Raw genomic sequence first — 18,117 nt, forward strand, 5'->3', positions numbered from 1 at the left:
AAATTCTCAGTCCTCAAGAATTCTTATAATATGATTCTTTTCGAAATTCTTACAAGAAATTTTTATAAGAAATATACACTGCGTGTCTTCGTAAGAAATTATTGTCTTTGCGCAAAGTAATACCTGTATTTATTTTAAATACAGAGAATCCAGTTTCTAAGAATAATAAACTTTGATTACAACTTTATTTCAATTTATATATAATAGGTATTATTAGGTTAAACATAGAAAAAAGTTATTGATTTCATTCATGAAAAATAAGATTTCGACTATTAAATGAATTAATATTAGGGAGAGCCTGAAAAGAAATGGTAAGGGTTCGTTTGGTTAAATTAATATTACAGTCATTTAAAAATTATATTTACCAAACCTCTCAACAAAGCAAACTAATCGAAAATAGTGTTAAAAAAATTGTAGATAAATAATAATAATTTAATTATCTATAAAAGTTTCCAATTGCAAAGTTCTCGGAATATTTATATTTTGGTTTTTGTTTGTCCAGAAATACTCAAATCTTTAAAATAAGAAGTCCCATGAAAATAGAATATAAATCAAAGTAACGAAGAAAATGGAGTTGTAAAAAAAAAATTCGAAAATATAGTTTGTAGTTAAGGGTGCTCAATTATTGTTAACGTACTCATAAAATATTTTTAATAAATAATAATAACAAATTAATAATTTAAAAACTTTTGGTATTATTAAAAACATAATTTGTTTCTAATATGAGAATAAAATTTATAAAAAGAGTCATTGCTTAGCATTATTCTCATTTGTTGTTGTTATACAATGCAGGAAGTTATTGGTAAAGTTGCGCTAGTTACAGGTGCCAGCTCTGGAGTAGGAGCAGCAATTGTCAGATTACTCGTGAAACACGGAATGACGGTAAGTCCAAAAGTAAAAATATTTCCTAAATATGTTAAAAATTAAAAAAAAAATCAATTGTAAAACATTGCTACAATGGAATTTTAAAGCTAAGATATCAGCGCTTCAAGAACACTCTCAACTAAAATACCTTTCAAAAAATCTTTCACTACATTTCGAAAGCTATGCCAAATGTCGAAAAAGATTTTCCCAATATAAAAAAATGTGTATACCTCAATTTTTTTCAGGTAATTGGAGTAGCACGGCGTCTCGACCGCTTAGAAAACTTATCCACTGAATTGAAGAATGAGTCAGGACAGTTTCATTATCGTCAAGTAGATATGACAAAAGAAGAGGATATACAGGCTGCATTCAAATTTATTAAAGATAAATTTTCAGTTATGCATGTCCTTGTAAACAATGCTGGTGTTCTTCGATTTGATACTAGTCTTAAAGGTATGAAAACAGATTCCTTGTGGAAAATAGCTTTAGTCAAACATCGGAAAATTTTCGTTGCTAAACTTGATTTTGAGAAGGTCTTGAGGCTAGATCTAACAAGGTAGAAGGTGTCATTTGAAATTTTAAAGTTGGGGTGGCTAGGAACGTAGGAGTGTAACTTAAAATTCTCAAGGTACCATTTTTGAACTTAAAAAAGTACCATTTTTGAACGTCAAGAGTTATTAAGAGTAGATATCTTTGAATGATCAAACTGTATACATTCATACATGTACAAATTTTGCAGATGGATCTACAGAAAGTTGGCGTCATCAACTGGATGTTAATGTGACAGGAGTAGCAATTGCATCACGTGAAGCTGTACGCTTAATGAAAGCAACTAATACGGATGGTTTTATAATTAATATCAACAGTATTACAGGGCTTCATGTAGCAGTTCCATTTGGAAAATATGCAAACATTTATCCCGCTACAAAGCACGCTGTAACTGCTATGACAGAAGCATTACGTCAAGAATTATTCAACGAAAATGTTAAAATTAGAGTATCGGTGAGTTTCTATCTATTACAACTTACCTATTTTTATAAAAATTTTGTTACTACAATCAATAATTCTGATAGAAACTATGAGCTAAGCTTGTAAATAAAACAAATGTTTACAAATGACTTGGTAAAAGTGATAAGGGCTGACTGACCAGTCCTGTTCTAACATTTAACTGACTGACAGTCGCTACTGTTACTTATATGCAATATACAATCTATATAACAATTTCCAACTTTAATACATTCATTTAAATATCACGGAAATTCTGACCCTTGTTCTATCGTTCGCTTGACTGACCGCAGTATGTGTGTGTACACAACTACTATAACCAATCTTCAAATGATCAGCTTTAGTTAACTCAACGAATTTTTTTTCGCTCTCTCATTATTATTCTAAATATTTTATTATTTTAGAGTATATGCCCTGGTGTGATTGCTACAGATATGTTTGCGGGTGCAATAGGCACACCTTTGGAAAAAGAGTTTGCAACAGATGCACCAATGCTGCTACCGGAAGAGGTAGCTGACACTGTTTTGTTTTTATTAACACGACCCATTAATGTTGAGGTAAAAATTAAAGATAATGTCAATAGAAATCCATATGAAAAGTCATGAAATTGCTTTTTTTTAATAGGTCACTCAAATCATTATAAAGCCTAGAGGAGAACAGGCATAGACTGTCTGGAATTATTCGATATTGATTTGATCACAATGTTTAGTAAATACAAAGCGGATTAAACGCACTACGTAGTAACTAAGACGTAGTCTGAATGCGGTTTGAAAACGCTCAATAGAGTATTTTTTTTGGTAGTAAATCAACCTTAGTAAAAATTTAAATAAACTGTTTAAGCAAACTGTGACATGTATTTTTCTTTTTCTGTAAATAACCTGTACCAACTTTATGGAAAATGAAGAGAAGTGAAGGCTATAATGCGGTAGTCTTTGTCTTTGTCTAGTTGAAATTTTCCAGCGAAGCGGATGTGTAACTGCCAGTATGCCATAAGATCATGTGTCATACGATAATATAATCTTTAATTCTTTAAAATACTCGAAACGTTTGACTTTAAATTGGGGGAGGTTAGGTGGATTTAATCTCACACTAGAACACGTCTGTCTGGGCTATTGAAATAGTCAAACAGTCAAGAATCTAATGTGTAAAGATTCAAGAAGTGAAATTAGTAAATTTTCAGCATTTCAAATGCATGTCTGATATATTCTCGATTTGTTAAATTATTGAACCGATATGAATATTTTGCACTGTAAAAATTCTCTACTTTTGTGTCATGTACCTACATAAGTAGAAGAATTCGATCAAAAATCCAAGAATCCTCCATTATTAGATAAGAGAAAATGACATTCTGTGAAACTTTTTCTAACCCACCCAAAAATGTTCTTCGGATTATTATGGTCACATATATCACATAAATTTATAGTACCCATATGGCTAGGAAAATGGCTTCCTGTGAAATTTTGTCAAATCGCTCCAAAAATGTTCTTCGGATCGTTTGCAGAATTTTACCGGGCACAAAATTTTTTAAGGAATAGTTTTCGAGCTATAGACTATATAACTATAATGTATGTGTAGGTTTGATCGCCCGTAGCTCGAAAACTACTCGATAATTTTCCATTGTTTTTTAATGTTCGATTTCGTGGCTGGCTCAAGATTACAATTCAGACACTTTTAATAGAAAGCTTTTTGTAAGTAGAAACTTATTTATTAAAATTTCTGATTTCATTTTTGTATGACTTTATGTGTACCTTGAGTATGTAACTTGAACATATATTTAACAGGTAAGCAGTATTACAAGCGATAGCTGTGTTGTTGAGTGGTACCTTGGGATATTACAGCCAAATGTAACATGTTCGAGACGGCTACATGGTCGAGGTTATAATAATGAATTTGTTCAAGTAATGTGTTACTACCACGATTTCACCTATAGCGATCTCCTACACCCTAAGTGGAAATGGTGGCAAATTGAAGCATCTTAACCATCTACACCTTCCTATATGTACGGGGTTTTCCAATAAGAGGTTTCATTTTTCATAGCCCGTTATTTGCATAGATGTAACTTTTGAAGCTGTCATCTTTTGACCATTATTGAAAATGCAACGAATTCACTACAAAAAGGTTTACTACAAAATCACTACACAAATTTTTATGACCAGAATTGGAAGAGGGCGCTACATGCCACACAAGCAACGAAATCATCACAATTTTGCAAGAAAAGTTTCCTGACCGTGTTATTTCTCGATTAGGTGATCACAATTGGACACCGAAATCTTGTAATCTGACACCTTTAGACATTCTTTTTGGGGCCACGTGAAACATAAGGTCTACACCAATGCTCCTTAATCGATTCAACACTTAAAGATGGAATTCGTGAAGTTTTCAAGGACATACAGTTGTAAATATGCGAATTGGTCATGGAAAATTTCATGAAAAGGATACGGTTCTGCAAGTGTGGCCGTGGCGACCGTTTGGCTGATATCGTTTTCCATTATTACTGGCATACCTTCTTCTTTACAATGAAACAAACATTGATTTCTCTTAAGAGATACTCGTTTTTTAGCGAATTGGAGAAGGAAATGGAGCCATTGCTTTTGTACTAATGATTGAATTTTGAAAAATTTGCTTCAAATGTTTAAGTTCGATTTGAATAAAATTTGGTATCAAGATGGGTTTTGGCATTTGAAAGGTCAAGTTCGTTAATGAGAAACTCGACAAATAAGCAAAGGATGGGGGATGGGATGCGCAAAGTACAAAATTTTAGATTAGTTTTAAGCAAAAAACTCTACTCCTGTGGGTTTTTCTCTAGACACTTAGTTCTCGAAATAAAAATTCTTGAAAAACTAAAACTGCAATAATATTCGATTTAAAGAAAAGTGTGCTACTTTTTCTATTTCTGAAGGAATTCGCTAAGCTGATGCAGTTCATGCGCTACGAATTTTGTTTAATATCAAAATGAAACCTCTTATTGGAAAACCCCGTAGGTATTAATACTCTCTGTACTACGACCTAAAAAGTAGTCGGGCGTTATAGTAAACTTCAACGTTTTCTTATATTCGCTTCTACGAAATCGTGAATTTTAGTACAAAATACGTGATTGAAATAATACACTATATGTATGTTCGGGTGGATTGATTTATAATTCATGGGCGGTGTATGGCTGGCTCTTGCTTGTACTTGCTGTTCGCTTCAAGATGTGTGGTTGTGTGTTGTTAGTTCACAACTATTTATTATACTTTTAGTAAATTTTTACAGTCTGTGAGGAACACTTCTCTTATGTTTTACAAGGGTCAATAATAATGATAATGGTTTTTTTTTTTTTTTGTTGTATTGTAGAAATAAATACGTACAGATGTTCCGAGAAGAAATAATACGAAATACGAAATTCGATTAAGTGTTAAACAAATTGATAACCATAAGGTTCAGTAATTATCTACAGTGTGCCCTCATTTAAGGTGAAGACATCCTCACATTTTCGTTATTTATAGAAATTTTTCACAGTCATACCGAGTGATGGCTCACATTTTTATACTTAACCCATATCTGAGCTCAGCTTACTATTAATTGACAAATAGGGCCGATTCTTAATATATTGCCTAGAGTCTGAGAAGTTAGAACTTATTAGCGAAAAAAGTGTCAACACCTACTCAACGCAAGGTCGCGTCGGCAAATATAATACAAATTTTGTAGTTATGTGCTTATCCCTTTGGTAGGATAATATCGAAAGGAAATAAATTTTCTGAGCCCTTCTCTTACCTATGTAAAATAATGGAATGAGGATCCACAAGAAATTGGAATTGGGTCTTGGATCCGTAAGAGCCATTTTGTAAACCGTTAGAGATAGAACAAAAATTTAAATGTAAAAAATATTCTTTATAAAAAAATAACCAACTTTTGTTTGAAACATTTTTTCGTAAACATCACTGTTTACCCGTGAGGGCGCAAATTACGCGTAAATTGTATAGTATGTATTATATGGAAATATCAGTTATGTATGTGTAACATGTATATGTATATGAAATGTTATAGAGTAATCAACACTGTCTATACATGGTATTTCAACAATTAACTAAGTCAATTGTTTATTTTCACTTGTTTTTAAATAAATTAACACAAAGTTAGAAAATAGTATTATATTTTCAATGTCAACCATGTATACAATCCATAGATTTATATGCCCATTTATACAATTATATTATTAATAGTGTGTCGTAGTGAATGATATTATTTAAAAAAATAGATGATTTAATATAGCTAAATATTATTAAAAATAGCTGAATGCTGATGATATAACGTAAAAAAAAAATATTAAATTTATGTATTCATCACATGAATCGATTACCAATATGAATACACAATGAGAACAGAATATACAGATATTAAATACGTATCTATGATGGAAATAAAATGAAAGGAATTTATCACTTCATTACCGTTTAAATCAAATATTTATTAAAAAAATTTTCTTTTCTATTTATTTATTTAAAAAAAAAAGAAAAAAAGTGTATCTGATATGAAAAATATACCACCGATTAAAAGATAGATCGTTTTATTTTATTCACACAAATTAAAAAGTATTAAAAGTATTAATAGATTGTTTCCAGGTAGTTAATTGATTTTATAGACGATGAATTTTCTTTTCATGTACGATTTTGGAGGATATCTCAGAAACCACGGTTCCAACCATTAAATGAACCCGATTTTTGAATTTTTTGGTTGATGATTACCATATGTACTGAGTTTTATCGCAATTGGAAATAAAAAAATTTTCTCGATTATTTCGATTTTTTTCAAAGGGGTACCCCTTAAAAAAATTGCAAAAAATCGAAAAAATTTTCTTGTCACCGATTTTGATAAAACTCACTAGATAAGGTTATTTTGACCCAAAAAATTCAAAAATCGGGTTTATATGACGATTGGACTCATATTTTCGGAGAAAATTGCTCTTCATGTACGATTTTGGAGGATATCTCAGAAACTATGCTTCCAACAATTAAATGAACCCGATTTTTGAATTTTTTGGGTCAAAATTACCATATATACTGAGTTTCATCGCAATTGGAAACAAAAAATTTTTCTCGATTTTTTCGATTTTTTTCAAAGGGGTACCCCTTAAAAAAATTTCAAAAAATCGAAAAAATTTTGTTGTCATCGATTTTGATAAAACTCACTACATAAGGTTATTTTGACCCAGAAAATTCAAAAATAGGGTTTATACAACGATTGGTTTCGTATTTTCGGAGAAAATTGCTCTTTATGTACGATTTTGGAAGATATCTCAGAAACTACGCTTCCAACAATTAAATTAATCCGATTTTTGAATTTTTTGGGTAAAAATTACCATATGTACTGAGTTTCATCGCAATTGGAAACAAAAAATTTTTCTCGATTTTTCGATTTTTTTCAAAGGGGTAGTACCCCTTAAAAAAATTTCAAAAAATCGAAAAAATTTTGTTGTCATCGATTTTGATAAAACTCACTACATAAGGTTATTTTGACCCAGAAAATTCAAAAATAGGGTTTATACAACGATTGGTTTCGTATTTTCGGAGAAAATTGCTCTTTATGTACGATTTTGGAAGATATCTCAGAAATTACGCTTCCAACAATTAAATTAATCCGATTTTGGAATTTTTTGGGTCAAAATTACCATATGTACTGAGTTTTATCGCAATTGGAAACAAAAAATTTTTCTCGATTTTTTCGATTTTTTTCAAAGTGCCCTTAAAAAAATTGCAAAAAATCGAAAAAATTTTGTTATCACCGATTTTGATAAAACTCAGTAAAAAAGGTAATTTTGATCCAAAAAATTCAAAAATCGGGTTTACATGACGGTTGGATTCATATTTTCGGAGAAAATTGCTATTCATATACGATTTTGGAGGATATCTCAGAAACTACGCTTCCAACAATTAAATTAACCCGATTTTTGAATTTTTTGGGTCAAAATTACCATATGTACTGAGTTTTATCACAATTGGAAACAAAAAATTTTTCTCGATTTTTTCGATTTTTCCCTTAAAAAAATTGCAAAAAATCGAAAAAATTTTATTGTCGCCGATTTTGATAAAACTCAGTAAATAAGGTAATTTTGACCCAAAAAATTCAAAAATCGGGTTTATATGACGGTTGGATTCATATTTTCGGAGAAAATTGCTCTTCTTGTACGATTTTGGAGTGTATCTCAGAAACTAGGCTTCCAACAATTAAATTAACCCAATTTTTGAATTATTTGGGTCAAAATTACCATATGTACTGAGTTTCTTCGCAATTGGAAACAAAAAATTTTTCTCGATTTCGAACTCCTTTTCTGTATTTTTTGCGAAAGAAACCTATTTAAAAAAATAACCTTATCCCAAAATTTACCAAATTTATTATCAACCCAACTAATATGGAAATCTGTGCCAAAAAAAAAACTTGTATGGCGTCTGGGGTACGGTAAACCGAGCTATTTTTTAAATCTGCGTACCTACTCAGAAACAAAAATCGGAAAATTTATCGGGTTGTTAAAATCTTGTCCCTTACTCTATTACATAAACTTCTATTTATCTTCTGTTGGTTTATTTTTGGAAGAATGGGAATAACACAGAATTTTTCTTTAAATAATTTTAAAACTTTCCATTTTAATGGATTACCATTATCTGGCCCGGATTATCATTGATTGACCGACATAACATTTTAAAACAAATATATTATTATATAATAAATTTATATTAATAAATACAAAGTATCAGTGAATTAATTTCATGTAAATATTGTGTTTATCTTTATATATAAAAATTAAATGTCACGTTGTTTGTCCGCTATGGACTCCTAAACTACTGAACCGATTTGCAAATTTGATTTGCGCACCGTGTGCAATTTATAGTCGCAATATTATTTTATTGCAAATTAGTTGTCTATTATTTGACAGTCACAATTATCTGTTAGTTTCAAACGGGTCTAGCAGATGGCGATATCTGTTGACTGGATTGAGTAAATATTCAATAGATGGCGCTATGTTAAAACTACAAACGTTTCTTATAGCATAACCACCACGTGTTGTTGAGGCTGAAGGTATAACCTAATATATTTTGTAATAAAAGAAATACAGTGATATTCAATTGTTCTTACATTTTCAATTTTTGGTGTATCTTAGGATATCAACTGTACGAAATAATTTCATTGTATTAAGGGATAACGGTCGTAAAAAATCAGTCATGGAGGCCGCCATGTTTTTTCACAAATGGCACCTAAGTTAAAAAGCATGGTGGTCTTGATGACTGATGTCCTTCTACTGTTCCCCTTGAATAACAACAAATTTAGCCATAGCAATGCGTGGCCGGGTCTGCTGGTGATTATATAAAAAGCAAATCAGATATTGGTTTGGCTGGTTTATAAATGTTATAAAACTCATTATATTCATTAATATTAAATTTTAGTAATTAATTAGTTTAAATTTAATAAAATATTTTAAAACAAATTATTTCATATTTTAATAATTTATGTATTTTATTTTTAGTTTACCCATAATATTTATTAATCAATTACCAATAATCAAATAGAATGAAAATATTAACATAAATCAATTTATATGTTGAAGGATTGATTTGTTATTTTCGATTTGACTGAACCTTATTTTTGGCTGTAAAATAAATTTTATGTGTTATTGTGGTATTAGTACAGCGAACAAAGGTAGTTCAAGCATAGTGGACCATTTTCGGCCCAATGGATTCCTTAGTATTTTGACTCGCTGATCTAGATCTGTTGATGTGGTTTTTCGACTGGACTCAAGACTCATTGTGTGGTATTTTGACTGGACTCTTTGAAAATATTGATGGGAGTATTTCTTAGTAGTTTTAATAAATATAAATACACCCATCTGTAACCACGCCTTCTAGGGAGTGGAAAAATTTATGTTGAAAATGGGAATGAAAAGCAAAATTTAACGTTAAATCAAATTTAACGATAAGTACTCCGAATTAAAATTGCTAATAACTCGGAAAGTTTTGACTTGGGCAAAATCACGTCAAGGCATCTAACTTCTGATCTAGAAGGTGAACAGAGCTAATCTCAAATTTGCATCAAAATCGGTGCTATATGTCAAAATTTAGAGATTTCGTCGTTTCTATCGGGATTAAACTTTGTATACCTTGATATTTTTCAAATATACATGGTATAAAAATGTATGAGTATGCTCGTAAAAATATGGTAAAAAATATATTTGAATGTAGATATATTATTTATATAATATTCAATCGACGTAATCAATTATAACCAGATAATTGAATATTTTATTGATATTGGTATCTATTTACTGGAATAAATGCATTCTATTTTAGTTTAATTTCGTATCTGATTTGTAATTAAAATCGAATCATTTTCATTTGTTTCACATAACGTATTCAATTGAAAAGCCAACTATTATTTCATAACATATATGTATAAAAAATAAGTGAAAACCTGCAATGGATTGAGTTAATGGTTGAAATACTTAGTACGCAAAGTGTTGAATGTTAGTGCCTGCATTATTTTTCTTATAATTTAGAAGAGTTTGGAAATCCAACACAATTATAGCGCCCGAAAGGCTGTCATTTATTTTTTTTTTCGATTATTTCGAAAAGTTTCGAAAGAATTTTCTATAATTTATTTGTTTGATTTTCGAGAATGTCTTATGTTGCAGTTACTTGCAAATTTTCAACTCCCTATCTTTTATAGTTTTGGAGAAAATGGTCACCAAACTTTTGTCCTAGTCTGAAACTTAACGGGTAAGTTTACGAAAAAATGTTTCAAACAAAAGTTTGTATCTCTAACGGTTTACAAGATGGGTCTTATGGACCCAACAGCTTGACCTGTGTTGCTCATTTACGAATACAAACTCATTTTTTACGTTCTGAGAACGCTAAATAAATTTGTGCTTGAAATCTCTTTTTGTTTTTGAGTTATCGTATGGACGGATGGACAGATCTATACCAAAATTTAAGCGTTACAAACTTGTTACTAAACTTAGTATACCTTGATATATATTACAATATAAACAGAGTATAAAAATATTCGTTTACATTTAAAAAAATAATATTAACTTCATTTTAATTATATTTGGTTTGCATACTATGGCGTTAATGTACTGCCTGAGGCCTGTAGCAATGTTTTAAAGGCTCTCTCAAATGAAAAATTTTTCGTAAAATGAAAAAAGTTTTTTGCGAAACGTGCAAAAGCACAATTAATACAGAAAGTAATTAAGTATATGTATTTTTACGTATTTTTATGAATTCCAATTCATTGAAGAGCAAAAATGGAAATAGTTGGAGCTAGTTCATAATTCCAAAATACTATGGCAGATATCCTTCATATAGCTACGTCTTCAAATACTAATAAGTCTTCAATAACTGTACATAACTCCTTAACTATTTGGTTTTGGACAAAAGTATATAAAGCACTTTCGACTTAAAATTGTCCAAAGAATACGCTCTTAATCTCTGTCCATCGAGTCACGGGACACCCTGTATATTCGATAAGATTTTACAACAAAAATTTTGATTTATCCCTCTGGAATCGATATTTCATTTTATCTATTGGTTTATCTATTCCCATAAATAGGTGAAATTTTAGCCTACTTGTGAGGTAAGCAAGTTAAAAACACACTAAATAACAAACATAAATTTTCATCTGATAGATTTTCATAGAGAGCAGAATGTAAATAACCTATAATATGTATCACCTACGTTAGTTACATGTATGGAACATAGATTTGGTATCACCTCAAAACAATAGATGATTTGAATGCCACATATAAACTGTGACAATCATTTACAAACCATTATTTACTGTCGTTATTTGGGTTGTTTGTGACTAGATATAGATTTACAAAACTCACTCCCGCTCATGCCAACTGCAGCATTCAAAACATTTAAATAAATATAACTGGATAGGTACTATAGTGATGTGACGAATATTCGTATTCGCATATTTTTGAACATTCATGTGCAAAGAAACACTAAGGCAAGTGATTTGTAAATTTGATCCAATCTAAAAGGAATTTTTTTAAAAACTCACTAATTTTAGGTCAAAAGTTTTACCTGTGATGTTACTTTTTTGTCACCATTCATCTATATGTTAAAAACCGGGACCATGACCCCAAATTTTTGAAAGCAATTAAGGCTAAGGTTAAATTTGATCAAAAATTTGAAAAATATGGCTTAAATTGAGTAAAATTACAAACTAGATTTACAAAAAATGGATATATTTTGGATGTAATAGAGCAAAATAAATTCTATGGATTTTGATGACGTCATTAAGTTCAAAAATCGATTTATTTTTTATAAAACAGACCAATTTATCCGTTCTTAATGGATTTTGTTTTGAAATCCACTAATTTTTATTCCAACTTTTCATCGGTAATGTAATTTTTTCGCTACCATTCATCTATGTGTTTAAAACCGAGACCGGGACCCAAAAATCTTGAAACTGATGAAGGTATTTCCGAAAAAATGAAAATGATCCAAAAACTTTGAAATTTTATTTATCAATTAATCATCGCTATGTACTTTTTAAATTGAAAATATTCGAGAGACCTGGCGAAGAACCCCGGAGCAAGAAATTATTAAAGAAGGCAAATCCTGGGGAGAAGTCAAGTCCATGGCACAGAATCGAGTTCGTTGGCGAGCATTTTTGAGGCCCTACGTCCCCCTCAGGATCATAGGACATAAATATATATACTTTTTATGTGAAAAATTCATATCGATTCTCTGATCGACTTAGGAGAAATTAACTATCAAAGTCAGTTTTTATCAAATAAAGGGTACATTTGTCATTAACCGTACGGTAAATCGATATTAATTTTCATCAAAGACCTGTATCAGGGTGATTAATTGATAAATAAAATTTTACATTTTTGTTATCCCATTTCAATTCTTTAAGGTATTTCGTCCCATCACTAGTAGGTAGATGCTTATTACCTACTATCAAAACACAACACAAAACAACAAAACACAATATCCACTTGACTATTATTACATATTCACTATACTAAGCGACATTAACCACTTCTGTCGGCCATACAAACAAACATACTACTTTCTATTACCAGAAATTTCAGGATAAAATTTCTTTTTTACAAGCTTTTATGTAACTTGCAATGCATGTATATGTGTGTATGTTTGTCTGGGTGGAATCTTGCAACTCAATTTTGAAGCAGTTATCGTCAACCAATTGAGCTGAGTTGGTATGACAATGCATGGAGTTTTGGAGCACAAGCTTTTATTAAACTAAAAAATAGAAAATAAGTTTTTCTATGAGTCACTCATACATGACTATTCGTAAAAGCTTGAGGCGTTCAATATAAATCTAAGTTGCAAGATTCCTCCCGAACAAACATAGTAACATACATTCAATGAGATGCTCTGAATCGTTGTTGATATCTTATATTGAGCGTCTCAAGCTTTTACGAATAGTCATGTAAAGCTTGTACTCTAAAAAGTATTTTTTATTTAAATCTTTTTAATAATAAATTGGAAAAAGCAAAAGGATTTAGCTGTTAGTCCATAACATCTAAAACGACTAGATCAAAGGTCGTAAAAGCGGTGCCATGGTTCAGAGACGGAAAAATATCGCTCTGTTGAATTTATAGCCAATTCTATGCAAAGAAAGCCTAAGAAAAGTGAACTGGGACGGGTAAAAGAAGAATATAGAAGTAATTAAATCGGAAAAACACAAGGGCGCATCCTGAACGTGGCAAATGCAGATCAAAGTAATGAACTATTAAAACATATAGGAAATATCGTATTAGACTTGTTTGTATCAATTGACCTCCAAAAATGGGAGGAAACCATAGGACACTTGCTTTATCACTACCCAGCGATGGAAAACAAATGCTCCTTTTTAATGAGATACAGATTTCAGATGGGTCTGGGCCAGAAAAATATAACGATTTTTAAACGAAGATGATTCCAGGCATAGAATTTGGATCGATATTATGATTAAAGGTTTACCGGTTTTGGATAACTAGGGCAGCCCATGAAATCTAACCTCTTCAAGCTAAAAGAATGTACGCCAAGCTGCAGACTCTTCACAATTAAAACCGGTTACTCCACCTCGTATCTATGAAATACGTAAACTTGACTGGATTTAATAGCTAAAGTGGATTGAGAAAATTTTAAAGAATTTAAACTTTCACGTCGTTTATAGGATTTCTAGATTTTTTCCTGAAGCATATTGTCCGACATGAAAATACATTTATATTCAGATGTACTGGTATCATAGTTAGATACTATATTTTATATAGTAAAAGATAAACGACATTCATAAAATGGTTGTCTGTTGGCCAGGTGGTTCTACAATGCGGTATACCCATGGTTAGTAGGTAGAAATAGGTATAAGTTAGGTTATAGTACACTAAATGCATATCAAGACTACTCTAAAACCAAATAAATAGATAAATTATATGAAACAAGATTCTATCTCTTTATATAGTGTGTCACATTTAAGATAAAGACACCCCCATATTTTCGTTATTTATAAGAATATCGATTTGCATGTTTGTACAGTCATACAGGTTTATGGATCATATTTTTTATGGATACTTGACCGAAATTGACAAATTGACAAATATGTCCGATTCTTAATATTTTGCTGCGCGTTATATATATCGAAAAAATTATAAGACCAATTAAGGCTTTGTTGTATTTGACCACAAATTTGAAAAGTATGACCTAAATTTAATAGAATTATATATTTGGTTCACAAAAATTGGATTTAATTTGGATATGATAGAGCAAAATAAAAATTTTTGATTTTGATGACGTCATTAAGTACAAAAAATCAATTTTTTGGATACACAGACAAATTTGATCCGATCTAAGTGAAAATTTTTTTTAAACACACAATCTTTGGGTCATACTTTTCGATTGTGACGTTAGTTTTTCGCTACCATTCATCTATGAACTAAAAATCGGAGCCAGGACTCCACAATCTTGGAACTTATTAAGACTTCGTCAAATTTAATCACAAATTTGAAAAGTATATTCTAAATTTAGTAGATTAAATTTTTGGATTTTGTCATTAAAGATTTTCTTTAAAAACATCGTAATATTACTTTAATTTATGACGAATTTTTCGTAAAAAGGAAACGGATCTTGCCTGTCTTGTTAAAAAGAAACAAAAAACAAATTATATATATGCAGTTGTGTCATATATAATTTGTATAAGTATACAAACGATGTATAAGTATTATGTACTACAATAATACGTCTGTTATCTCAAATAGTGCATCTATATTCGTTGTGTGCGTAGTCATGATAGGGACAATAAAATCGATGCTAGCGCTTCCAGTGAAAAATTTTGGCGATAAAGGAGGCTGGAATAACTAATTTGCAGTTCTTTACATGTTAATCTAATAGAAAATGTCAAATTAAAATTATTGAAAAACACTAATTAATTAAACTTAATGAATTAAAAATTGTGAAAATAAGAAATCAAATTGCACAAATATTATTTTTCAAATGTAAATTATCATAATTATATATTTAAATTTGTGAGACAATAATATTAAATTTTCAATGTAAGTCTTAAATGTAATCTATACAATTCTATATGCATCCATACAATTCTATAATTAAACTAGTGTACCGTTACCATGGAAACGCCTCCTTTAAAACTCACGCACGGTGCGAATAGCAGCATGTTTTAATAAATTTAACTATATAACGGACATTATACTTTAAACTATTAATAAACTATTCGTTAAAGTGATAAACAGTTAAAATTTTGTCCTTTAACTAGTTTCTAATTTTTTTAAAGAGACAAAATTATTCATTGTGCGCATGTACCTGCTATAAACTGCTGAGCACTTCTTAGACTATTGTCATCATAATTATTCCGAAAACTTTGTATAAGTATGAAGTATTGTTTTATAAGTATCATGTTGATATCTTTATGCATCATACATCAAAAACATAAAATTATGACTATTTTCTCTCATATTTGCTTGAATGAATAATCAAATAGTTCTGTTTGATTTATGTCTATTGCCTGCACGTAAAAAAACATCTCCGAAAAAAAACTACTACCAAATATTATATTTTATATGATACCAACCAAGATCCTTCGACAATAGTTATAAAAGCTGTATTATGTAAAAAAAAAGCTGTAACATGGGTTTAATATCCTTAATTTTTATCTAAACCAGTCAAAACAATTGACTGATGTAAATGTTGAAACACCACTGTATATAGAAAGTGTTGAATATCAGTGATTGCATTGTTTTTAATAAATTATTAATAATATTTTTAAGCGTTATAAACTTGGTACTAAAATTAGTATACCTTGATATATATTTCATATATACAGGGTAAAAAAATCAGTACAGTAAGTACCGTACATTTTGAAACGCAAACACTCATATGCTGAGAAGAGTTAATAGTTTTCCCAAATTGCTTTTCATAAATGAAAATATAAGATCATCTCTATCTCTATATATTATAAATGCGAAAGTAAGCATGTTTGTTTGTTTGTTACGCTTTCATGTTAAAACTAGCAATATGGCTCATACTTCAGAATAACTCATGAGATATAATTTATAAAGATATATTAAAAAAAAAAAAAATTTTTTTACATTAATTGAATTTGACATTACCTTAAATTACAGATTTTTATAAAAGCGGGCATTTGACATTACTATCAATTACAGATTTCTGTAAAAATAGTCAATATAAAATATTTCACGGCCATCTTCTATGATGTACTCAATGAATAATTACTATTATACATTTAAAAAAATAGAAAACCATACATATATTTTACCTGTGTAAAACAATCCTTGCCATTATTTCGAGTGTTATAGAAAGAGGATAAGCGAGAGCAATCTTTATCAATCTTTACTTTTAAACCCAGCGAAACGGGTGGGTATCACTCTAGTAATATATAAACACAAGATTTAATACACATTCTAAATAACAAACCTAATGTCTTCACATTATGGTTGATATGTTAAAAAATAGATTCAATCTTTGTTTTGATTCTTTATAATCTGATTTCGATTTGTAGTTTGTGATATATTTACAAAGAGGGGTAGAGCACTGTGTGATTTTTCAAAATTATTTTTAAACTGTCTTAAAATACAAAACAAAAACAAAAACACTAGAAAATTAAGAAAATTAACTAAGGTGTTTATTAAATACTAGCTGTGAACTACCCGCTTTGCTGGGCAACATCCCCACTTGCACCCCTCCCTCCACATTTCCTTGCGTGGGATAACTGTTTTGTAATGTACATGTCATGCTCTTTTATTTGATACCCCACTTAGGTATATTTGTAAATATTCGATAATTCCTTCCCACTTTCTCGCTACACCTTTCTACCCTCCGAAGGTAAAAAGTAGATAAAAACAATAGATCTTTGAAGCTGGTTGTATATCGTGTCAATATTTGAGCTTAATCGAGGCACAACTTTTTTAGTTTTTGAAGCATATCCCTTTGAACCCCTATTTCAACCCCTTACTCTACTATAATATGGATGTATTATACATAAAAACCTTCCTCTTGAATCACTCTCTCTATTAAACCTCATCAAAATCCGTCGCGTAGTTTCAAAGATTTAAGCATACAAAGGGACATAGGGACATAGGGACAGAGAAAGCGACTTTGTTTTATACTATGTATTGATGCTGTGTATTACATTAAGAGTAATAGTAAACATGCTTAGTATACATCAGGCATGGGCGAGTTATTTTAAGTCGAAGTCACCATTGTTATAACTTTATTGTGTGCCATGAGGAGGCATTGTTCATAGAGGAGGAAGCGAGACGGGTATACGACTCTTCTACCCATCTCAGTTTCTCTTATAGTAATGAGATAGGATGTATATACATGGTAGAAAAAGGTCTGGGTCCTCTGAACCTAGTGTGGTAAGCAAATGTTAATGGGTTTTGTTTTGTGGTCTTTTCAAAGCCACACACATCGCAACTCTTCTCTGAACTAGTACCGTTTTCTCACACTTTTCATTCATCATAAATCATTTAATAATCATATCGAATTCATAAAAAAAAAACTGACATTTCATTTCTATTTTTGTTGCTGTTTTTTTTCGGAAAAAAAACGTAGGAAAAAGATTTGTTGAAAAGATATAAAACCAATTTAAAAATACATATTTTGTTTATAAAATGAATATTTACTTGTGAATGTTTGTTTATATTTGTAGATCTGTCGGTTCTGTCGAACTGGATGGAGGTTGTTACATAATATTTTATATTATGTAGATTCAATATTTTTATGATTT

The 18,117-nt window shown here is 30.2% G+C and overlaps 1 protein-coding gene across 1 annotated transcript; it reads left to right on the forward strand.

The window, feature by feature from the left end:
• Positions 1–786: 786 nt before the first annotated feature.
• On the forward strand, positions 787–2,640 carry LOC123292402 (farnesol dehydrogenase-like). Its single transcript, XM_044873050.1, has 5 exons — positions 787–882; positions 1,110–1,317; positions 1,604–1,866; positions 2,274–2,426; positions 2,494–2,640. Exons 1-5 carry the CDS (start codon positions 787–789, stop codon positions 2,533–2,535), a joined length of 762 nt encoding a protein of 253 aa, XP_044728985.1. The 3' UTR covers positions 2,536–2,640.
• The last annotated feature ends 15,477 nt before the right edge of the window (positions 2,641–18,117 follow it).

This window comes from Chrysoperla carnea, chromosome 2 (assembly GCF_905475395.1).
Source record: "Chrysoperla carnea chromosome 2, inChrCarn1.1, whole genome shotgun sequence".
Lineage (NCBI taxonomy): Eukaryota > Metazoa > Arthropoda > Insecta > Neuroptera > Chrysopidae > Chrysoperla > Chrysoperla carnea.